The 25,429-nt window shown below is 40.7% G+C and overlaps 1 protein-coding gene across 2 annotated transcripts in view; it reads right to left on the bottom strand.

Moving 5' to 3' along the window:
- The window catches only part of LOC127448170 (collagen alpha-6(IV) chain-like), a 133,841-nt gene that overhangs the window by 10,615 nt on the left and 97,797 nt on the right, over nt 1-25,429 (bottom strand). The window contains exons 12-41 of one of the 2 annotated variants that reach the window (XM_051710510.1): nt 24,066-24,152; nt 22,113-22,166; nt 21,481-21,534; nt 18,088-18,132; nt 17,923-17,976; nt 17,774-17,834; nt 17,557-17,667; nt 17,318-17,467; nt 16,776-16,862; nt 16,491-16,648; nt 16,007-16,186; nt 15,632-15,815; nt 14,681-14,731; nt 13,577-13,648; nt 12,927-13,034; nt 12,542-12,760; nt 12,301-12,462; nt 9,522-9,692; nt 9,066-9,209; nt 8,754-8,876; nt 7,567-7,748; nt 7,406-7,469; nt 5,829-5,903; nt 5,615-5,722; nt 5,387-5,494; nt 5,155-5,226; nt 4,740-4,859; nt 3,586-3,702; nt 3,170-3,331; nt 2,924-3,022 (exon numbers count right to left, since the gene is read on the bottom strand). In XM_051710510.1, coding sequence (XP_051566470.1) covers nt 2,924-3,022; nt 3,170-3,331; nt 3,586-3,702; nt 4,740-4,859; nt 5,155-5,226; nt 5,387-5,494; nt 5,615-5,722; nt 5,829-5,903; nt 7,406-7,469; nt 7,567-7,748; nt 8,754-8,876; nt 9,066-9,209; nt 9,522-9,692; nt 12,301-12,462; nt 12,542-12,760; nt 12,927-13,034; nt 13,577-13,648; nt 14,681-14,731; nt 15,632-15,815; nt 16,007-16,186; nt 16,491-16,648; nt 16,776-16,862; nt 17,318-17,467; nt 17,557-17,667; nt 17,774-17,834; nt 17,923-17,976; nt 18,088-18,132; nt 21,481-21,534; nt 22,113-22,166; nt 24,066-24,152 — 3,382 coding nt within the window. The remainder of the gene's footprint in view (nt 1-2,923; nt 3,023-3,169; nt 3,332-3,585; nt 3,703-4,739; nt 4,860-5,154; nt 5,227-5,386; nt 5,495-5,614; nt 5,723-5,828; nt 5,904-7,405; nt 7,470-7,566; nt 7,749-8,753; nt 8,877-9,065; nt 9,210-9,521; nt 9,693-12,300; nt 12,463-12,541; nt 12,761-12,926; nt 13,035-13,576; nt 13,649-14,680; nt 14,732-15,631; nt 15,816-16,006; nt 16,187-16,490; nt 16,649-16,775; nt 16,863-17,317; nt 17,468-17,556; nt 17,668-17,773; nt 17,835-17,922; nt 17,977-18,087; nt 18,133-21,480; nt 21,535-22,112; nt 22,167-24,065; nt 24,153-25,429) is intronic. The other variant, XM_051710520.1, reaches the window with a different exon arrangement.

Raw genomic sequence — 25,429 nt, 5'->3', positions numbered from 1 at the left:
CCATCCCTGTCTTTCTTCCACAATAAACAAATGTGAACTTCATACAAGGAAGAGGGGAATGTGTTAATCTCAACTGAGTGATTTAACATCCTAAGTATCAAGGGTGCAAGAATACCTGTGTGTGCTTTATAAAATGAAACCCCAAACCCATCTGGGCCTGTAGCCTTCCCATTTGGGAAGGACCTAATGGCTTCCACAATCTCAGGACGGTATAGTAAATTCAGCTTCCAATTCATCCCTAGCTGTGTCGGTAAGCTTTGGGAGGGGAATGGCCTTGAGGAACCTATTTATGTCTGAATCAGAAAACTGACATTTAGAAGTGTAAAGAGATTATAGTATTCTACAAAACGACTGAAGAAGAGCCTTGATTTCAACAAGGCGTTTCTGCCTCTCTTTCTTGCTGGAGGATTCATAGGTTATGATGTTACCACTTACAACTGCTTTGAGTGTCTCCCATAGAATTGAGTCTGAAATTTCACCATTATCATTGATATCTAGGAAGTGGCTCAAAGAAGATAACGTATGATTTAAAGTGTGTGTCGGTTAACAAAGGATTAAAACGCGAAGTATAATGTGATTTGGGTAGAGGAAGATTGAGCAGCATAGATACAGGACTATGGTAAAATATTAAAATGTTATGATGTTTTGACTGAAGCACGCAAGGAATACGTTTTGAATTAATAATAAAATAATCAATTCGAGTGTAAGTCTTATGCACATATGAAAAAAGGGGCAAAACAGTCACGGGCACACATCTACAAGGTTGGTAGTTCTTTTTTTTATTTATAATTTTTTTTATCCCCTTTTCTCCCCAATTTGGAATGCCCAATTCCCACTACTTAGTAGGTCCTCGTGATGGCACGGTTACTCACCTCAATCCGGGTGGCGGAGAACAAGTCTCAGTTGCCTCCGCTTCTGAGACAGTCAATCCGTGCATCTTATCACGTGGCTCGCTGTGCATGACACCGCGGAGACTCACAGCATTTGGAGGCTCATGCTACTCTATGCGATCCACGCACAACTCACCACGTGCCCCATTGAGAGCGAGAACCCCTAATCGTGACCACGAGGAGGTTACCTCATGTGACTCTACCCTCCCTAGCAACCGGGCCAATTTGGCTGCTTAAGAGACCTGGCTGAAGTCACTCAGCATGCCCTGGATTCAAACTCATGACTCCAGGGGTGGTAGTCAGCGTCAATACTTGCTGAGCTACCCAGGCCCCAAGGTTGGTAGTTCTAAGTAAATTATTAAGCACGCCTACAGAGCTAATGGTTGGTGGGACCTGCATTGAAGAACGATCTAAATGTGAATCTAATAACAGTTGAAGTCACATCCAATTACAAGGTTAGTGGAGCCCGGATCTGGAAGAATATAAAAAATCTTACGAAAAAAACTTGGATCATCCGTATTTGGACCATAAACATTCAAACAAGTAATGGGAAAGGAGTTAACTGAGCCAGATACTAAGATATACCTGCCTGCAGTATCGGTCACTACAGAGGACATATGGAAAGGAATTGATATTCTAAACAGTATGGCAACATCCCTGGCTTTAGATGAAAATGTTGCTTGAAAGACTTGAGAAATCCAATTAGCCCTAAGCCTTCTGAGCTCTGTTGGTTTAATGTACGTTTCCTGAATAAATATAATATCGGCCGATAACAATTTTAAGTGAGTAAACACTTTACTTCATTTGATCTGGTACCCCATACCACTTACATTCCAACTCAAAAACGTAACATTATTTACCCCACCAGCGTTATCATTCATAGCTCCTGCCATTCACTATAAATTAGATACATCCTTCCAAAATATCCCACATAGCAATAATAACGCAGTCTGGTAGAACAAACCCAACTGAACACCCAACACCCAGAGCTGAATCCCAATACAAAACTCCCCATAAGCTCAGAAACAGCGGAGCAAAAAGAGAAGCCTCGGCAAGTAAGACAAGAAAAAAAAAAAAAAAAACTCTTACAGATAGCAGATAGCACATATTACTCAGTTAAGAACGTCCTGAAAATGAGTTTAAACATGTCTTAAGCAGTATGCAGAGATCTTTATCATGATCGTGGTGCATTTTGGCAATGATGATCTGTGGTTTCTGACCGACCGACGGTTTTGGAATCAGAGTTTTGTGAGCATGATCCACTTTAGCTGGCTTCGGGAAGTCATCGGAGCTCTGTGATTAGAGCAGAGATAAAAGCAGTTGGCTGGCCCTTCTATTCTCCTTCAGCAATTCCCACGAATTTAAGATTCTGCCTTCTCGAGCGGCCTTTAAGATCGTTCACTTTGCCTCGGAGAAAGTTGTTGGTAGATCGAAGATCATCACATACTCTCTGTAGCTCATTCAGGCGAGAATCATGTCCGTTTATGGCGCTTTCGAGCTCATCAACTGTCTGCCTCACACCTGACTGCTCGACCTGTAAATTAGCCAACGTATTGTCGATGGCATCTAGACAGGTGTTAATAGAAAACTTTGTGTCTTCAAGCAGCTTTTTTCAAAACATCACCTTGATTCTCAATGGCCGCAAGTATGGAGTCAGTGGTGGAGAAGGACAGGGACCCCGAGGCTGCACCGTCCTTGCTTGAGTAAGCAGACAAAGATTTTTTGGAGGCCATGTTGTCACTTTGCTCGGAAAATGTATGAACTAACTAACTTCACGTTAACATCCATTCGTTCTCCTCACTTGCAGATGCAGAAAACTTTAAGTACCAAGGATAATGATGTGAACTGAAAATATAATGGTTAAATAGGTTAAATTAGGAGTAAAGGGAGAGGAACCTAGGAAAGTGCGACTACTCCATTTGCCGTGCGCGAATTTCAAATGCAAAATGCACTTTGCCTTGTTTCAGATGAAGAGTTCACTAACATACTAAAAATAATATAAAATGCCCTTTAAGGGTACAATATTTACTAACCCTTCTGTCCTTTGAATCCTTTCATGCCATAACCCCCTGATTCTCCAGGAAAACCTGGTGGCCCAGGTAAACCACTAAAACCAGGGTCACCTCTTTGTCCTTTGAAAATCAAAAGAGATACAGCATAATTACAGCACAATTATAATGAATAAATTATAAAAAATAAACCACAATAACACAGTAAAAGAATGTGAAAAGTAATGAAGCATTTAAAATGTTACATATCAACAGTAGCAAACAGAATACCTTTGAATCCAGGGTTGCCTTGAAATCCAGGTGCTCCAGAACCACCAGGGTCTCCGCGTGCTCCTGGTATACCTGGTAGTCCAGGATATCCGGCATCTCCTTTGTCTCCTTGGACTGTTCCAGGCCCTGGTGGACCAGGGAGGCCAGGAGGGCCAAAGGTACCTACAAATGATCAACAAATGCTACATCACAAGAACTATAAGGGACTGGTACTGTATAACAAGAGGTCAAAGAAAAACATACTTAAGTGCAGTGCAAAAACTGTTAACCATCTAGATCTGATTCGGTATTTATTATATTTATTTTAAATATACGTTTTACAAGCATAGAGCACCAGCTAAATTTATTCTGGTAAAGCATAAAACAGGCAATAGAATAGAAATAAGTGGGAAAGAGAGGATAGAGATGCCCTGTACCTTCTCGTCCATCTAATCCCGGAAGTCCGGGGTCTCCGAGCAGACCTGGGATATTAGAAGGACTAGGTGGGCCAGGGGGGCCTGGATTACCAGGTAAGCCTCGTCGACCAGGGGCACCTGAAAACCAACATTCCACAATCAAAGACATACTGCATGCAAATAAAGTACAAACAAAGCTGGTCAGAACAGCAATGACCCTGTGATTGCTTTCTTTCACACTCAAAGTCTCTTTCACTTTTCTTTAAAGAGCCTTGTGGAAAAGTAGAGTGTACCGGTTTCTACACTATTGCTCAAAAGAACTGCTTGAATCTGTTCTGTACCAGTAAACCAAAACACCATAACTAGGGCAATACTAAAACTGAGAAAAACGGCTTCAAAGTTTTTTGACTGTCCAGACAAATGTGGATTATAAAATAGTCTCACTCTGTTTTCTCTGAATCTGAGCATAGTTGAGCCAGATCAATCTGTCACAGTCCGAATGATACCGTTGAGTCTTTGTTAGGGCTCTTGAACAGTTACCAAACTGAACTGGCTTCTTCATCTAACACCCTTTTAAAAATCTTTATTAAACAGCTATTATTTTAACTGATTAAGTTAATCTGATGTTTTGCTTTTTTTTTCTTCTCCCCTATTCTCCCCAAATCCCAATGCACTCTATAAATCCTTGTGGTGGCGTAGTGACTCACCTCAATCTGGGTGGCGGAGGATGAATCTCAGTTGCCTCCGCGCCTGAGACCATCAATCCATGCATTTTATCACGTGGCTTGTTGAGTGTGTTACCGTGGAGATGTAGTGCTTCACGCTATTCTCCGCGGCATCCACGCACAACTCACCACGTGCCCCACTGAGAGCGAGAACCACATCATAGTGATGACGAGGAGGTTACTCCATGTGACTAAACCCTCCCCAGCAACCAGGCCAACTTCATTGCCCAGGAGACCTGGCTGGAGTCACTCAGCACATCCTGGACTCGATCTCGCGATTCAAGGGGTGGTAGTCAGCGTCAACACTCGCTGAGCCACCCAGGCCCCAGTTAATCTGACTTTTTAATATATTAATTTCTTTTCCTTCTTTTCCTTTTGTACAAAAGATTCAAATTTGATGGTCTGCTGATGTTGGCATGCTTGGTGGTCTGTGAGCGTGATGATCTTCACCATTCTCTCCTTTAAATCCTCTCTCTCCAGGCAGGCCAGGGGCTCCGGGCCGTGATGGGCCTCTCTCTCCCTTCAGACCATCCCTACCAGGAGCTCCTTGCTGACCACCTTCAATCACTCCTGAGGACATAGGTTAAATAAATGAGCAGTGATTAGGGTGTCTGTTCAAGTTTGTGTCACTTTGGACAATGCTGTTAACTTGGACCCTGTTGCGGTTGTGTTATTTAATGTTAATAAATTAATTAAATGATGAGAGAATTTTCATTTTGGGGTGAACTATCCATTTGAAGTGAAAAAAAAAAAATGATATAGTGCACCTTTAACTTAGAACTTTGTGATCATGGTGGCACTAGGCCACGTCAACACTAATCCATTTAAGTTACAGTTACCTTTTCATCCATTTAAGTTAATTTACCTGGAACTCCAGGGGGGCCCTTGGATCCTGGAAGACCATTGAGTCCATCTAAACCGGGTAAGCCTGGTAGACCTGAAGTGAGACGCAGGTAAAGGTATTTCAGAAATGGCATCAGGATAAATAAGATATGTGACTACGAAGGAAATGTTTAGTTTGATGTTAGCCATATTTATTAAAAATGGAAAATTGTGCTGTATCTGGAGGCTGGGAATGGTACACATTCTTGATTAACCTTTCTCTCCTGCTGGACCTGAAGCTCCAAGACGACCTTGCTCTCCATCACGTCCCTTCTGTCCTGGATAACCAGGGAGACCCTTACTGCCTGGGAGACCTGGTGGGCCTATGGTTAAATATAAAAACATTAGACATGCAAAGAGATTTAAAAAGCTGAAAATACTCAACAGTGAATCAAATCACCACAATAATGGAATAATAAAAGTGGTTGCAAGCTTCCAATTACCACCAAATCCTGGTGCTCCTGGCTCTCCAGGATAACCTTTCTGGCCTTGGAATCCCGGGACTCCTGGGAAACCTGGATCACCCCGTTCACCCCGAAGTCCTGGACCATCTGGTTATGAACCATAAAAGAATGATCATGTTCATTATGATGGAAAATAAAAGAAAGTATTGATAGATATTTAATCTATATTAAGAACTGAAAAAGTCTCTCCCACCTGAGAATCCAGGATCTCCCACCACACCCTTTGGTCCAGGGGGCCCAGGTACTGAATACGAGTCACCTTTCTCACCTTAAAGAAATAATTTTTAGGGGAATCAATCAGTATGTTTACAAGCATTAACATTTTGATTTCAGTTTGACTTAAACATTAATTAGTGTTTTTAAAATATCGTGTAATCACTTTAGTCTTTTTACATGAAATCACACCAGTCTGATTTTTTGCTTAGTTGGACTAAAAGACCTAGATAATGCGATAGTGGCTCGACTTAGCCCAGCACGTATTCACCTTAATCGGACCATAACTGGCCTCTGCACTGTGTGCATGTTATGATGAACAAATGGCCTCCAATTTATATTTTAAATGCCCATAATAATGCGTTACAGATGTGACAGTTACTGGCACTTCATATCAATCAAATCATATAATATTAAATGAGAGAAAAAGAATACATCTACTGCTCGTTCTTTTACCATGATGATTCTGGTAATTTGAATGTGTTTCCATTTTACTGCATTTATAGCCAACATCAGGGAAGCAATCATTTTGACAAACTTTGCGATTTGAATTGTAATATGATAAACATTTTACATTCTGCTATTGCTGCTGCTCAGTGTGTGCTGCAAACCTGCTAGAGAGTGCTGCTTCATCACTCTGACTGAAGCGTGAATGCAGATTAAAATGCAGCTTTTGCGGTTTAGTAATCGTAAATTACTAGTTTAGTAAAACTATCATAAAGTCTTAACTCAATCAACCATGCAGCCTTAATGGATACGATGTCTCAGAGGTCAATGTCTGCAGGTTTCAAAGCGTTTTGGTCATTAGGAACGGTTTTTCCTTTTTCTGTGTTTATTTTTGACAAGTCCGTAACTAAACTGGAAAAACTTGTCTAAACTCTATCTGCAGGGGTTTATAATTATACATAAATTTTTTTTTTATATATATACTAGTAATAAGTACATTCAATGAGAAGTTAAATTTCACATTTAGACTGCCAATGTCATGTTCATAATACTGAAACTGCTCAGAGGTGATGCGCGACAGCAAATATTCTATTCGTGTTATGTATTGTGTCATGTATACACATTGTGTCATGTACATTGGACAGACAAAAAACTATGCAAAAACCTGCAGTTGATTATTATCTCAAGATTATAGTTGGGCATGTAAATGTCCTGAATGATAACTGTCTGTAGCTATTCTATCCACTACTTGAACTGTTGTTTCAAAGGTTAGAGTAGCATAGGTTAGGAAGGGTTTTTACATTTCATAAATACCATGGCAAGATCTTAAAGGGATAGTTCACCCACAAATGAAAATGTGGTATTCATTTACTCACCCTCATGTTGTTCCAAACCAGTAAGACACACTCTCTTCCATGGAACACAAAAGATGTTCACTTTCATTGCATAACCTTTACCATAACATAACCTTTTGTGTTCCTTTGTACAAAGAAAGTTAAATGTGTTAGGAACAACATGAGGCTGAGTAAATGACAGACTTTGAATTTTTGGGTGAACTATTCTATTAAATAATTAATCCACTTAAAATTGACAGATCAACACAGATCTCACCTTTGGCACCAGGCTGTCCTTGACTGCCTGAAAATCCTTGAAATCCAGGTCCACCATCATCACCCTGCCATGAAGACAAGACACAATGTTCACATTGCACTATAGTATGCTTGGTATACCTTTAATGTTCTTGACTTGTGACTTGAACACAGAATGCTTACCCTTGGTCCTGGCATGCCAGGGAATCCCATGACACCAGGTGATCCTTTGGGTCCGGGGAAGCCAGAGGAACCAGGAATGCCTGGGATTCCAGGCTGACCAGGAAAACCTTTCGCTTGGTCGGCAATACCGGGCAGTCCAGGTAACCCCGGACGACCAGGTGGCCCGGAAAAACCCTTATCACCTGTTAAAAGGAGAAATGTTTTAGTGCTTTTACTAAGACTGTAATGACCTTTTATCATGTTGCATCACTGTCTGTAAGTTCAGCCACAAAGACAACTGAATGGCACATATAGTCATTCCACTTACACCACACAGGATAAATGTAAATTTGTATGTAATTTACAGTATGGTAGCACAACACCATTGAAAGACTCTCTCCGATGACATCTAAGGCTGATTTTTTTTTAACAATTTTCAGCCGCAAGCTTCATTTACGTAGTCATCCGAAAACCAGAGGGTGTTAGTTCATGTGGCCGCGTCTCTCAGTGGGTGGGTGTTAACAGCCTCAGTGGCTCAACTCCCTGCTGACCCACCACAACATCCGACATGTTTGATGTTATCGCTGGCTTTCTGTGGGGTGGACTCCCATGGGCTCTGCAGTGATCAAGGAGCTTCTTCTCACTGGAAAGAACTTTGCACTGCTCAGTTCTGATGCAAACTCAGCAAATGCATAGACACATTTCGCAAATGCTGATGGTTATTCATGGTGAATGTGTAACCAAGCGTTTTCAGGGGTTCTCCTACATTGAAATGACGAATAAAACAAGAAAGCAGAGGCAGAACAGCCTTTATTTATTCGCTTTTTTTTTTTTTTTTTTTGAAGTACATAATTCAGTCTATTTGACTGCATGTTGGCATGAAACTCCTGTTCTTATTTCAATGAGATTCGCATGACAGGAAATCGCAGAGAAGCATCAGAGGCAGTCATTTAGTCTATCATCCCTCTTTTATCCTTAATCAGTCAGAGTGACATCCAACAAAAGAGGGTGAGATTTCAGCAAAAATGGTAGGTGTAATATGATTAACCAAAATCGAGATGTTTCAAGTCGGCTGGTGGAATGCTGCTTTAAAATGTCAATGAACATCTCAATGATCCTGATTCATCCTATTGAAAATCTAACGAAAAGGAATTGAGGTTTAACAGGTTTGTTTTAGTGTGGATGGATGGTCTGGCTACTTTTTGTACCTCTTGGCCCTGGAAAACCAGGCAATCCACTGCTTCCTGGGACACCTGGTTCACCCTTTTCCTGCAGCTTAGATGGAACCACTGTAGGAGAGGGTCCCGGTGGACCTGTAGAGCCACGATCCCCTAGAATACACAAACATACATGAATTAAAACAGTTTTTATTCGATTACATTGCATTCTTTATTAAAATATAATTACAAGAAGCTACTGTAGCATCTTTCTGGAGTATTAAATTATTTATTCAGACAGTTCTCTATTGTCTCAATAAAACAAGCCCATTAAGAGATGGCAATATAAGGAATGCTGCACACCTTTTAGTCCTTTTGCTCCATCTCTCCCAGGTAACGCATCCTGTGCAATTAAACCAGGCGAACCTTTGACACCTGGGTTACCTGGAATTCCAGGAGAACCAGGCAATCCAGGGAATCCTAACAACCCTGGAGATCCCCTCTCCCCTAAAACACAGACAGAGAAGATTAATAAAGGGATTATGGAAGACACATGATGGCACTGATGGCAGTAATAATATGGTAGAAGTGACAGTATGGTATATTATCAATAATTTCAATAGGATCAAATGAAAGGCTATCTGTTATGCTTGTCTGATGTTTGATAATAAAACACAGCAATACAAATTTAGAATACCTAGATTTAGAAACTCGTCAGGATGACAATGAATAAAAAATAAAAAAAAAATACTCCTCAAATCTTCAGCAACAGAATAAATTACACCACACACATTTAAAGATCTTTCTGCAGGCTCATACCCTTTATTCCTGGTCGTCCAGGTGTGCCTGGACGTGCTCCAGCACCAGGGGGACCAGGAAGTCCCCTAAATCCCTGTGTCCCTGGGACACCAGGAAAACCAGTGGCACCTTTTATCCCACCAGACCCAGGAGGCCCTGGATCTCCTCTCACACCCTTCAACCCAGGGAAACCTGGGGAGTTAAAAAATCTATTAAAACACAACATGAGGATTTGACCTTGAGAGAACATCTAACTTAATGCATTAAGATGTTGTATCTACCGAGTTAGGCAATACTTTAAAGACAGTATATTTCAGGTAATATGTACTGTTACTACTGAAAAACAAGCAAATGCTAATGGATGCAAGGCTGTAAAGTAAGGTATTAATACAAATGCAATAAATGTTGATGACAAAAGCAAACATTTATTGATATTTGTTGTGCATAATTTGGCTAATATACTGTAAGTAAAAACTCAAAGTATGGACTAATTCTACACTGAATGTACAGGCAGTTGGAATATTACTTTCATGAATAACTAAAGGTGGTGGGTTTGTGGTTTAAGGCACACAAGCATATCAGGGTTATAGCAGTGTATTGTAAACATAATTTCTGAGTCCACATTGTTAGAAGATGCTGCTCAAATTCTGTGAATTTGAGGATTAGTAGCACTTAAGCACACATGTTTCCGCCCATCTTGTAAGTGTGAGCATAGAATGCGATAGCTGCTCCTTGGTACACAAACACATAAAAAGATGGAGGAATACAATTTATCCAACTCTAATAATGAAAAATCATGGATTAAGTACTAAGAGATGGTCAATGGAACAAGTGAGCAATTTTCTGATCTAATAAACAATTGGCTGTTAGAGCCTGCATCTTTTATATAAATAGATTTCTTGGTTTGTTATAGAGGCCTAATGGTCCATGTTGGTCACCTTAGAGGGATAGTTCACCTAAAATTAAATAAATAAAATGATGCTGACCCAAACCTGCATGACTCACTTTCTTCTGTGGAATACAAAAGGAGATTTTAGGCAGAATGATAGCCTCAGTCACCATGGAAAAAATAATGAATGTAAATGGCGAGTGAGGCTGACATTCTGTCTAACATCTCCCTTTCTGTTCCATGGAAGAAAAGTTTGGATCAGCATGGATAGTGAAAGTGAATGATGATCATTTTTGAGTGAACTATCCCTTCAAAATACTTTTTTAATTAATTTAATTAGGAGGACTGAATACATACAAGTGCATTAAGACACAGCATAGCGAAGGTGTGGACTGTGTGTTAGAGAAACTTTAAACACTAAATGCAGGGCATGGGGGAGGACAATATTTCTCACCTTGGCAGCCTATTGTGGTGACCCAACACCGAAAATAGAGGAAGGTCGTACCACAAATGGAAGGATGGGAGGGTGGAAATGATGGTGATGAAAAAAGAGGAGGGGAGGATGTCCATAAAGGAATGAATAAGGAAAACAGATATGTTTGTGAGGAAGATCAGTAAACACAGGCTGACGAAGACTGAGATAAAACTGATGATAAAAGAAAGAGCCAACAGTGAAACATTTTAGCCATTATTACAAATTAGTTAGGAAATAAGAACATACTGTCCACTCAAATCTAGTTCACACAAGAACTTACATGAAATGTTTTAGCCAAAACTACCTTGTGTATCACCCAGTGAAATAATGGAGTATACAGGACATTATAGAAGAGATGCAAACATGGTAAAAGTCTAAAAAGTTTGGCAGAATTGGCAAAACCCATTGCTTTTGGTTAAGTAAAGCAGATGTGTGTAATTATTTCGATGTTAAAGGGGTAATGACATGCCTTTTTATTATTATTTTTTTATGTTCCTTGAGGTTCACTTATACATTAGTAAAGTTTTTGGCATGAAAGTCAGTCATATATTTGTAAAACAAGATCTTTTTACACCCTCAATCTGACCCTTTGTCAGAAATGCTCGGTTTTGGTGCTGCTTCTTCTTTAAGACTTGACAGTAAACGCACACTGTTATGATTGGCTCCCTGCTCTTGACTGACCTGCTCTCTCCTTGCCATCTCACTGCTCACCGCTACTGGGCAGGCTACAGAAGTGACAAGGTAAAGTAGACGATGTGTTGTTGTGGAGGCGGTCAGATGCAAATGTCTAATACAGTGTGACATCACAATGTGGAAGAAGTAGAGAACAGCTCATGTTGGCAGCTTGGTTTCAACAAATGCTCTTTCTGCAATGAGGAAGTTTTGAGTTCTGAAACTTACAGTATGTTTTTATAGTACAATAACCTCCTATGTCAAAAGATCAAGGAAAATTTTATCTTCTCGTGCCACAACCTCTTTAAATACTTTTTTCATATCCCAGTTTAATGTGCAATGTCAAGTAAGCCATCTGTAGGTCGATTTCACCTAAAATAGCACCACTGTAGCTCTGTGGTGCAATCAAAACATTTTCTGTTTGTTTGAGCGGCCCATCCAGACCAACACAGCAACACTGGCTCGACCAATGGTGTGAGTTTGGGGCGGGACTATCTGTTTGTACAACCAATGGAAGGCAGGAGGAGTTTTCTGGAATCCATTTGAAAACAGGGATTTTTTTGCAATTCTGTTTGGTGATGCTATAAATTACACACTTCAGCTTTGGTCCTAGTGACAAATTCACGTGTTGTGGAGCTTGCTGTAGAATTTGCCCTAGTAAAAGGATCTATGAATAGCTCTCATTGAGAAAATAAAACACACACATATATTGTTAGATGAAGTACTAAAATTGAGGTTTTATAAGAACGAGAAATGATGATTACCTGAAGGCCCAGGAAATCCTTTAGCTCCATCTGGCCCTCTGAGTCCAGAGATACCCCCAGGAGACAATTCGCCCGGTGGACCAATGGGACCCTGGGGACCAGGTATTCCGTTCACACCTCGCTCACCCTTTGCACCAGGGAAACCATTGCGTCCATCAATACCTGAAGAGGAATACATTAGTGCTAACTACGCTTAACTGGTTATGCTGAAGATAATAGTTCAGCTTCTCTTCAAACCTACCAGGGGTCCCGGGTAAACCAGGTGTCCCAGGTTGACCCTTGTTCCCTGGCTCTCCTGGTCTTCCTGGAAGACCTGGAGCTCCAGGGGTGGCCCCAAGCACCACACCAGGTTCTCCCTTTGCTCCAGGCACACCTGGCAAACCGTCTCTTCCTGGAGACCCTTGTAAGCCAGCTTTTGTTACTCCTGGTAAACCTGGATCTCCTCTGGGTCCAGAGAAACCTGTAAAAGGTGTGAACATTCTACAAACTTTCCAAAACAAACATAAATCTGTCAGATATAATACAATATGAAAATGTGGCTATTAAAAATGCACAAACAAAAAAGGATATCTAAGATTTATGGTTTGAGGGGAGTTCCCATTTAGGTTTTAGGTGTGTATTCTTACCCTGAGGTCCTGGCAGACCTCCAGTGCCTGGTTCTCCTCTCTCACCCTTTGGCCCATCAAAACCTGGACGTCCACTCACTCCTGGGGAACCAGGCTGACCCTGTGTTCCTGATATTTACATAAATAAAAACAGACACAAACACACATACATGCAGTTTATACACATTAGACAAACTTGTTAAAACAAATTAAAACACTTCAAATACTTTGTAACACATTTTCTACTTATGAATTAGTTTAATCGGTAACTTTTCTGTACTTTTAGTCAGACATAGAAGACCAAGATTTCGGCTGATGTATATACGTCAACAAAACTGCCATCTTGGAAAGGTCAACATTTTGGGTTGAACTCATCAGAAATAATCACTAGCCAACCTACTATCATTACACAGACAAAAACTGCGCAATAGTGTGCAGCCTACACGTTTAAGAACTAGCAGGAATAAGGAGATAACCTTTACAGGTGACAATACTGACAAAGACATGTTGCTTGTTGCAGGCTGGATCTGTCAATTCACTTGCATGTGTTTATAGGAGAATCTTGACCTTTCCAATATGGCGGGTCTACTCTGATATTTCGCAGGAATTAGCAACAGTTGCTAATGCAGCATCTGGGCATTCCATATATATATGCTTTAGTATTCAATTACCTGGCACCCCAGGAAGACCACCGAATCCTGGATCCCCAGGTTCCCCAGGAATCCTGCACGGCAGTGGCGTTCCTATTGATGACAACATCGTTGTCAGCAAAATACAAAACGATGGCCTATTCCCACACAAGCCCTACACCTAACTCCTCTTCTCTCTGAACTCATAAAAGTTTGAACTGCGCAAAACTAAATGGAACGGTAGTGATTATGACTGATAAATCTAATTTATCGCCTCCATTTACAAAGCAAGTTTTAAATCTGGAAACGTTTGCTAATTGTTTGTTGAAAAAAATCTGAGCATCTGTCTATTACCCTAAAATAAGAGAATACTGGTGAATGAGAAAGTAGACAGGAGAAAATATATTGTAATTATGAAATTATAATGTAATCCAGCATTATACTGTTCTGGATTGTACTGTATGGCAATGGGAATGAAAAACATGTATAAATGTATGACAACTTACAATATGAGTTCCTTTTTAATTCAAGCCTGATAGTGTAGTCTTGGGTAGTTGAAATGAAATAATTTGGGAAAGTTGACATCCTACAGTGTGACATACTACTGTATGTTTTAAACAGCATTTAGCTAATTTATTTGAAATTATTATGTATGCAGCTTTTAGGACCTTCTATTAACTGAGAGGCCACTTTTAATTTTACTTCATTTGTCACACCACAGAACGATTTAAAATGAAAAATTCATTTAAATTTTAAAACTAAAATACAGATTTTTATTAAAAGTGTATCATCTACTCTGCAAACAATATCTAATAAAGGCTGATGTGGGGACCTACCAAAAACTAATTGTCAATTATCGTACCAAATACAGAACATAAGATAACCGCACCCTCCCTCCAGCTTAGCAGGCATAGTAGGGCTAATCACATGCACAAAGATTGTTAGATGACTGGCAAAAGAGAGCTGTTATATGGCAACTAACAGTTTTTCAGAATGGCATGAGACTAACTGAATTAGACATCTCAAGCTATAGGGAAGTTATAAGAACGGTCAGGCTGGTGGTTAAACTATCAGGTACAGTCAGGCCACTGAAAAACATGTCCCTGATTGTTTTTATTTGGCTATACTCAGGGCTTCTCATCTCACCTCCCTCTTCCAAAGAGGCATCATTAAGCCCCACCTGCAAACAGCTGTCACCTAGTCAGACAACATGCAAGGGCAAGAGAGATTGCAAGAGAAGCTGTCAATCAATCGGTCCATGAATCGGTTCATTCGGGTAGCATCATTAATAGATCAAATGCATAAGCATGATTGTACTTTTAGTGCAGAATTTAAAAAGCTCCTTCAAATAATCCAGCTCATTTAGTTAAAATAGTGTAAAAACAAAAAACAAGAAGAAGACAAAAAAAAAGAGGAATATGTGCATGGCCATGTCAAAGCCATTCCACTGCTGAGAGAGAAATGGAGAGCATGCAGGGAATTGAAAGGATACAGTATGTTAATTCAGACACAGATGTTAAGACTATGTTATAAAATAATTGATTGTTTAACCTGCTCAATTTCTCTCTGAATGGAATGGCTTTCAAAGAGATCAAAAGTTCTGTTAGCACAGGCAAAATGTAAAAGATTCATCTGCAAACCCATTCACACTCACTAATTGAAAAGAAAATTGCTGCTGCAATTTTGTGTTGAGAATTTGAGACGATCTTCAGAATAATAATGAAACAGAGCTTGTCAAGCTGAGATTTCTGATGCATTTAACAGTCTGAACAGGCAGTTTTTAACACTCTCAATATAACTTTAGTCTTCAGACCCTAAAAGACCCTAAACTGTAGCACCTTAAACCTAGCTGATCTGCACAGTTATGCAGTACAGGGTTTGCTCAGGAAAAAAACAAATCTTTTGGCAAAACGTAATGTAACAAAACTGTTAAGAATAAAACCAGTCATCGCATAACTTGTACATTATATTAGCATATGTAAATATAATGGTATGATAATTAAGCATTAAATCTGTGTAGTACTAGCTGCTATGAAGTATTACTGACTTTCTAATTATTCTTTCAGCCTATGTCAAGTTTACACACTACCTACTTACCTGAAGGCCCTGGAGGTCCAGGTGATCCAGGAAGACCGTTGAATCCGGGATCACCTTGTGCCCCTTTGAACCCAGCGATGCCAGGATAGCCAATACCAGGATCTCCAACAGCACCGGGACGACCTTTGAACCCTGGGATACCAGGAAAACCTTTATCTCCAGTAACCCCAAAACCTGGATCTCCCTGTAGAGAAAGACTGAACTTAGAGTTTTAAAGATGTAAACTAACGTACTGAAAAAAGTAATGTATCTGACTGATTTACTATATGTAATCATTTTATAAGCATTTAATGTTGTTAGGAGGCATGATTTTTAACATGTTGTTACTCTGGAACCTATGGGACAGTTTGTCATGCCATCAGCCTATCCACTCACAGGTGGGCCTGGTGGTCCAGGGAAGCCAGGAGATCCATCTCTTCCAGGGTTGCCGCTTGATCCAAGTGGCCCAAGAGGACCCTGCTGACCCATGTCACCTTTTTGTCCTCTGCCTTGGGGGAAGAAGGGATTACCTTTCTCTCCTTTACGCCCAAAAAAGCCCCTCTCACCCGCACGGCCCTAAAAGAAAGCAAGACTCGATTATAATTCTATGTGACTTTTTGATGTTACCCGTCAATGCATCAGATGTGACCTTCTCTAGAGACCACCGTGTATTAAGTGCATTTTAACCAACTCCCCAACCTGGCAAAGAAACAGTGGCCTTTACAGTGAACTTTAGGTTTAGACTGCACCACCATCTAAGATCTTTCACCACGTGGTTGCCGCACTCCACATTAATGTCATTTAGTAAACACAGAAAAAGCTTGTAAAAAGCCATTACCACATCTCAACCAAGCTAATGATTCAATGATCAATCACTTACATCTGGACCCTGTGGTCCACGGGATCCTGGGAAGCCTGGGTCACCCATTTCTCCCTTCGCACCACCGGGTCCTATGAAACCCGAAGGCCCTGCAGGCCCTGGAAGTCCCCGTGCACCAGTCGTTGTTCCACCCAAACAATTGCAGTCGCCATCTTCTCCTGTAATGACACAGGGTTAAGAAGGGAAAAAGTCTAAGAGTGTGATTGCCATTTTACATCCTTTTCTAAAATGAAACCTAATGCTTTTCATTGCAGAATTACAACTGGGAAAGGGGGAATTCCTTACCTTTAAACCCTTTATAGCCTCTGTCGCCAGGTGGCCCTCTCTGACCTGGAGGTCCTGGTAATGCCACAGAGAATGGATTTATAGATACTAGAAGAGGCAAAATGAGAAGCAACAATCAGCTACTGTGACAAAGATTGTGTTTTACAGCTTCAGACTCTCCATGGTGGTTGTAATATGATAAGTAACACTTTAATATCGCAAAGGGTGGTCGTCGGAGAAGACATTTTTCTTTATATTAAAATACTGTAGGGGAGAATCCATTAACAGTTTGATTAATGCTGATGTTTTGGCCACCCAAAGAAAAAGGTACAGATCAAATCTATATTTCTTTAAGTAAAATAAAATAAATATATTCTAATGGCAAAAACCTTCTCATTAATTCAAAACTGTGAATGCATACAAGATTTGCCAAGAAATAATGACATAATAACAACCTAAAGCTTACGTGACTCTTTCATCTTACATGGTACATCCTATTTGAAATATATTTATGACACCACGTGTTTTTACTTGGAAATCAACATCATTTGAAAAAAACTTACATGTTTTGCCCGGTGGTCCAGGTGGACCTGGGGGTCCAGGAAGGCCTGGACTACCGGCAAGACCTTCAGGGCCATAGGAATCCCGACCTGGGCTTCCCTTCTGGCCTTTGGGTCCACGACTACCTGGGAACCCAGCACTGCCTGGACGACCTGAACATATATCAAAGACAGTATATATCATATTGTTACATCACATCAGTGAATAAAAACATGAAAATGTAGAGGTATAGCACTAGAACCTGTGACAAAAGAAGACACTCCTGGTGGACCAGGCAGACCAGGAAGTCCTGGAGGACCAGGATCTCCGCTTAGCCCTGGATAACCAGCAAGACCAGGATCACCTTGAGGACCTGTATACAAATGGAATAAACATTCATGACTGTGTATTAGCATGTGTCTGAGTGTATGTGGGTTTATTTTATACTTTGGGGACAAAAAATGGGTGATTCCTGATACCTGGAATGTCATCTGTTGAAGGAAAGTATGGTCCAGGGGGACCTGGTTCTCCTCTTTCACCCTAAAACACATACACAATGCTCGATTTAACCCTGTTGTGCAACATGTGCTTTTCACACATTTCTGTTTTTCTTGTTTTGCATGCTTACTTTTGGTCCAGGAAAGCCTGGTTGGCCCAGAAACCCCAGACTTCCAGTGAAGCCCTAGAGATGAAGTAGAAGGAGATTGTAGGTTGATATCCAATAATGACGTAGGACTGATATTGCATTGGGCATAGGACATATTTTAGTAGTGCAAAGTGTTTCACATCTTACTTTTCTGCCAGGAGCCCCGGGAGGTCCGTTCAGACCAGGTGGACCCTGCAATATTTAACATTACATTAAAAATCAGGTGGAGCCAAAACAAACAAAAGGTTTTACATTTGATAATAATATATACAAGAAACATTTACTGCATACTTTATCATCTAACATAAAGAAATAAAGAAATTTTACATCTAAAGATGGTGCCGAGGCATGGTGACATGTTGATTGCCGCTCTTCGCAGACTTGTTAGTTTTGTATATACTATCTTGTTTGGGTCGCTATTCTTCCAGCCAGTTTACTCTCTTATCACTTATGACCGCCAAACACTTCTGAAAACAGGTGAAACAGTACGACTAGATGCAATCTTTGGCGTCAGAGAGCTGGACTTGCTACCTTCACTCTCCCACGAACAACATGGCCGAGGCGACTCACTTGGGACCACCCAGAATATGCGAGCTCGGAAACAGGGCCGCAGGGCCAGTGTACAGGTGAGAATGAAACGCTGTGGACAATGACCTCTGATGCCCAGCATTTTCCTGTCCAACGTTCAGTCTCTGGACAACAAACTGGCCGATCTCAGGGGACGACTTATATTCCAAAGAGATCTATGGAATTGCTGTACTTTCTGCTTTACGGAGACGTGGCCCACCGCCATCACGCCAGACCACGTGGTCCAGCCCAAGGGCTTCTCAATCTACAGCACAGATTGGACTGATTCATAAGGAAAAAAAAGAGGCGGCGTATGCTTTCTTATAAACAACACATGGTGTACGAATGTGGAAGTAATTTTACAGAACTGCACTCCGGACTTGAATACCTTCTGATCAAATGCCGACTGTTCTACCAGCCCACGGAGTTCTCGGCTGTGCTTATGGCCGCAGTTTACATCCCACCCCAAGGGAACACACACAGCACTTTGAACGAACTGTACCACATCGTCACTAAATACGAGAACAAGCACCCCGATGGACTGTTCATTATCTCGGGGGTCTTTAACCAAGCCAACTTCAGGAATATCTACCCAAAATACCACCAGGATGTCTCCTGCCCCACCAGAGGCCCAAACACCCTTGACCACTGCTACACCTCAAATAAAGGAGCGTACACTTCCCTACCACGTCCACATCTCGGACGGTCAGATCACGCCTAGATTCTTCTGCTCCCAGTCTTCAAACAGAAACTCAAGCAAGAGGAGCCTGTGATGCGTACAGTGCAGTGTTAGACACCAGAAGCGGAGGAAAAGCTTCATGACTGCTTTGACTCAGTGGACTGTTCAGAAACTCATCTTCTGATATGGACGAGTATGCCACAGTGGTCATGGACTTCATTCAGTACTGTGTAAGTGACTGCATACCCAAAAAACAGTACGCTCATTTCCTAACCAGAAAACATGGACTACCCCCGAAATCTGAAATAAGATCCGCGCATGCACCTGCACGTTTCAGTCCGGAGACATGGATGCGTACAAGAAATGTAAGTATGACATTCAGGAAACCATCACAAGCGTGAAACGGGAATACAGCAGGAAAGTGGAATGACAGTTGAACTGCACTCAAGATGCGTGTTGGATGTGACAGGGAATCCAAACTTTAACGGATTATAAACCACAGACAGCTGCTGGTGTGTCTCACTCTGATGAACTGAACACGCTTTACACCCGTTTCGAGCTTGCAAACAAAGACCTTCCAGTGCGAGCTCCCGCAGCGCTGCATGACAAGTTTTACCGTCTCTGTGACGATGTGAAAAAAAACTGAATCGAGTCAACATTCGCAAAGCTGCTGGTCCGGACGGAATTTCAGGATGTATTTTAAATACATGCAGTGAGCAACTGGCTGCTGTCTTTACGGACATATTTAACACTTCCTTAAAAAGCTCAACTGTACCAGCCTGCTTCAAAAACACTACCATTCTCCCTGTTCCAAAGAAAAACAAAGTGGCACTAATCGCCCAGTGGCACTATCCCCCATTGCAATTAAATGCTTTGAGAGGCTGGTTCTGGAACACTTTAAGAACACCATCTCAGACACTTTGGACCCACTGCAGTTTGCCTACCTCCACAACAGATTCACTGAGGAGGCCATATCACACACACTTCATACCACTCTGGCTCACCTGGACAATAAAAAACTGTTATGCAATGTTATTATTTGTGGATTATAGTTTGCCATTTAATTCTGTCATCCCAACCAAGCTGATCCACAAACTACTAGATCTGGGACTGAATTGGATCCTGGATTTCCTCATCAACAGACCTCAGCGTGTCAGAAACACCTCCTCCCCAATTATCCTCAACACTGGCACCCCACAGGAAAGCATCCTGAGCCTGGTGCTGTATTCCTTGTTCACGCATGAGTGTGGCCAGTCACAGCTCAAACACTATCATATAATTTGCTGACAATACCACCATTGTGGGTCTGAATCACCAACAATGACAAAACGGCCTACAGAGAGGAGGTGAGGCTCCTGGCATTGTGGTGCCAGGACAACAACTTGTCTCTCAATGTCAGTAAAACTAAGGAGCTGGAGATCAACTACAGGAAACAGAATACGGTTCATGCACCCATCTACATTGGAGGGGACATTGTAGAGAGGGTCAACAGCTTCAGATTCCTAGGGGTCATCCTCACTGCTAAACTCACATGGACTGAGCACACAGCATCTATCATCAAAAAGGCCCACCAACGCCTTCATTTCCTCAGGCATCTGAAGAAAGGCAGGATGTCCACTACAGTCCTCACCACTTTTTACAGGTGTGCTGTGGAGTCCGTCCTCACAGGGTGTATTACATCTGGGTGTGGCAGCTGCTCCATACAGGACAAGAAAGCCCTACAGAGGGTGGTTAAAACAGCCCAGAAAATAATTGGCACACAGCTACCAGCAGTACAGGATATCTACACCACACGCTGCCACAGAAAGGCAAAGTGCATCATGGAAGACCACAGTCACCCTGCGTGGGCACTTTTCTCTTTTCTGCCCTCTGGTAAGCGGCTCAGGACTATTCGAACCTGCACCACTAGATTCAGGGATAGCTTTTACCCCAATGCTTTCAGAATGTTCAACACACACTAATGTGCAATATCAATAACGATACTGGACTCTACACTGTCACTTTTGCAACTTGACTTTGCATTGATCTCTCCAAACTCATCACTTGCACTGCTACTTTATTGTTTGGTAATTATTTTGGTTGTTTATTGTTATCTTTGCATATATGTATATTTTGTACTTAGTAGTACTATCTATTGCATCCTGTATTGTCTATAGTCTGTGGAGAAACATTCAAGCAAGAATTTCATTGTACCTTGTACACAGTACATGTACATATGACAATAAACTTTAAACTTGAAACAAATTAATAGTCATAAAAAAACTCTTTGGTCATGTGGCTGGAACAGGACCTACCCTCAAGCCTGGCAAGCCCAGGATTCCTTTTTCACCAGTCTCACCTGTAAAACCCTACATGTGCACAGCATAAGAAGAAAAGTTTATAGCAGTTTGAGATTAAAATACATAGCAAATATTAAAGGGATAGTTCCCCCCAAAATGAAAATTCTTTCATCATTTACTCACCCATGTGCCATTCCAGATGTGTATGAATTTCTATACAAATTGTGATTTTTAGAAGAATACTTAAGCTCTGTAGGTGAATGGTGCCCCCATTTCAGTAGGGGGTGGTATGCATGAAGAATGTGAATCACCAAAAATACAAGAAGAATGTAAAAGTGATCTGTTACTCACCCACACCTATCATATCGCTTCTGAAGATATGGATTAAATCACTGGAGTTTTATGGATTACTTTTATGCTGACTCGTGTGATTTTCTGGAGCTTCAAAATGTTGGCACCCATTCACTTGCATTGTGTGGACCTACAGAGCTGAGAAATTCTTCTAAAAATCTTCATTGGAGTTCAGCAGATGAAAGAAAGTCATACACACCTGGGATATCATGAGGGTGAGTAAATGATGAGAGAATTTTCATTTTTGGGTGAACTATCCTTTTACGTGGGGAGAAAAGCCATCTTTGGTCACTCACTATTGGTCCTGGACTCCCGGGGAGGCCTGGATTACCTGCATAGCCTTTATCCCCCTGGGGAAGAGAGTGATTGAAAGAGAGTAGAAAAGGTCTAAAAATCCATAATGTCACCCTGTCATTTTTCAAAAACATAAGATTTCAGTCATATAATGTAACTGAGCTGGGGATCAAGTTTGTAGCTTTTCCACTTCTCCTAACCAGCAGGTCTTTGCAGATATTTAAATTGCAAAATGTGGTTTATACAGAGTTAAGAATAAAGGAGTTTAGGATTTCATTAAGAGAATGGCATAAAACATTTTAAAATAGAAAATATGGAAAAGTGTATGTATCTGTGAAGGCAGACAAGTCAGCGAGAGCAGATTGGCTGTGAATGGCACATAAACAATTCTGAGACTGCCATAGTTAAGAAATACTACACAATATTTATTCATAGACTTTGGGTTAAAAAAAATAAAATAATAATAATAATAATAATAATAATAATATTTTTTAAACAACTATGTTAAAGATATTATACAAGGTAAGAAGTATACAGTGGTCCCAAAAAGTACTTGACCACACCATAATGCAATATATGAATTTCATTGCATTAGAAACAAAATATCAAACCATGTGGCATCTGCAAGGAATTACTTTTGACCAACTGGCCTCAATGTTAATGGATGTATGAAGTCAGTTAACCCTCAAGTTCACACAGGTGTCCAAGCAGAGATACCACAGGTGTAGTTCATCACATTAACTATGAACATGATCTAATAAGTGACAACCAGAAAGTGACCAAATACATTTTGTCTTCATTTTAAAACTGTAAATTTATTATTTAAAACCAAACAAACTTGTTTTTTGTAAAACGTTTTGCTTGAGAAGTGTGCTAGCAGTATGATCTCTATTTAAAATAAATGCCATTTGGTTTTATATTTTGTTATCTAATGCAATGGCATTCAGACATTAAGTGTGGCGCAAGTGTCTTTTTTGGGACCACTGTAATTATAAACAAAATGTATTCTTTATATGAACAAAATAGTCTTTACAAAGCATCCCAGAATCAAAAGCATTTCTCTTGTGTGAGTGAAATCACCATCAAATATAAAGACATTCAAGGACATCACCCACAACATTCACCACAAGGTGAAGTATGGGTTAACAGCAAGGATGAGGTTGACATCACCCTCCTGGATAACAAATGTGAGGTACGGTGTGGAGAAAGGGGGACACATAGTAACTGTAGAAAAGATCAAATTTGAGGAGGACGTTGTTGACTAGATAGACAGCATCCAAGGTCTAGATCCTCAAAGCTGCATTTTCCTCACAAACCTGAGTTCCTTTGTCTCCCTTTGGAAAGCCAACAAGCTCCACCATTCCATTGACCAGTGGGCGGCCTGGGTCACCGGGCGGGCCCACATCTCCCTGGATACGGTAACCAAGGAAGAGAGATTTTTTTTTATATGGGACACGATGAGGTGGGATGGGGAGGCTGTTTGGAGACGGTAGCGGCGGGGCAAGCTGAAGAGGTGGCATGTGGTGAGAAGTTTTTTTGGATTTTGTAGAAGAACGTTAAGAAGACTGTGACCACTGCTGGAGCAGTGGGGAGATCAAGGTGAGGAGGAGATGAATGGACAGGTAGAATGAAGTAGATTTGGTAATGAACCACACACTTCACTCAGGATGTGTCTCTATTTTTCCCCATACACTGATTTTATAACTTAGCACGCTCACAACCACCCCTCAACTCTCCCCTTAAACAACATTGTAAGGCTCTCCAGGATGTGCACTGCTATAACTGGAGAGGTTACAAATATTAACCCCTTTTGGTAAAACATCAGAAAGTTCCAGACCATTCTCCTTCGAGTGCTTAAGTGGTTCAGTGCCCTCTCATGCTTCCCCCATCATCAATCCTTCTCACCCTGGCAGTGCCCCTCCCTGGGTTGGCATCACCGCTCCCCAGTGTGTTACCTTCTCTCCTTTGTTGATAGTGCTTATTGCTGGTGCGTTAAACTGAACGGCCGGACTGCCCCTGAGTCCCGGTAGACCAACATCCCCCTGAGATCCACAACACAGATATTTGACACATTAGAGCCCATAATTTTATGAAAGAGAGATCAAATGAGATAAAGAGATATGATTAGGTAAAGAAAAAGTACATGAAAAAAACGGAAAGTGCAGGAATAAGCAAAATGAAAGAGATACAGCAAATCTGTAAATGCAAACGTAAGAGTGACAAAAGGAAAGAAAGATGACTTAAAGTTTTGAGGAACTCATGTGAAGGCAGAAGGATAGTAAAAATAGAGAACAAGAAGCAAAAGGAAGACTGAAAAAAACAAACAAAAAAACTCAGTATTTTTCTCTTATTTTACAGGAAAAGTAGCCATACAAGATACATTTACTTAAGAATCAAATTTGTTTAAGATAATAGGCCTGAGACTTGTTTCCAGAGAATATATCTTGAAGTTTATTTTTCTTATCCTATTGGCAAATAATCTTTTCTTGTTTTGAGCATAAACCTCTTAAAATGTTGTTTCAATTAAAGGAATAATTCACCCCAAAATGAAAATTTTCTCATAATTTACTCACCCTCATGTCATCCCAGATGTGTATGACTTACTTCCTTCTGATGATCTCAAACAAATATTTTTAGAAGAATATTTCAGCTCTGTAGGTCCATACAATACAAGTCAACAGGGTCCAGAACTTTGAAGCTCAATAAAACACATACAGGCAGCATAAAAGTAATCTATATGACTCCATGTCTTCTGAAGAGATATGATAGGTGTGAGTGAGAAACAGATCAATATTTAAGTCCTTTTTAACTATAAAATTTCCTCCCAGCCAAGTAGGTGGTGATATGAATGTGAATTGCCAAAAACAGAACAACAACAACTCTTGGGAGAGAAGAGAACTTCAAAGGCTGTTTGAAAGCGGTGATTTAAATATTGATCTGTTTCTCACCCACACTTATCATAAATGAATGAAACCACTGGAGTTGTATGGATTATATGTATGCTGCCTTTGTACGATTTTTAAGCTTTAAAGTTTTGGACCCTGTTGACTTGCATTGTATGAACCTACAGAACTGAAATATTCTCATAAAAATCTTCATTTGTGTTGCAGAAGAAAGTCATGCACATCTGGGATGGCAAGAGGGTGAGTAAATGAGAGAATTTTCATTTTTGAGTGAACTATTTCTTTAAGTTAAAAACAGTTTGTCATTAAACTTAATTAATATCTAATACCTCTGATGACTTAGGCTATGTTCAAACAGACAGAAAATATCAGATATTTTTGGCCAGTCTGACTCAAATCCGTTTTTGTAGTCTGAA

This window comes from Myxocyprinus asiaticus, chromosome 1 (assembly GCF_019703515.2).
Source record: "Myxocyprinus asiaticus isolate MX2 ecotype Aquarium Trade chromosome 1, UBuf_Myxa_2, whole genome shotgun sequence".
NCBI classification, from domain to species: domain Eukaryota; kingdom Metazoa; phylum Chordata; class Actinopteri; order Cypriniformes; family Catostomidae; genus Myxocyprinus; species Myxocyprinus asiaticus.
Note: the sequence above shows the minus strand (reverse complement) of the source record. Positions and strands in the feature narration are given on the sequence as shown.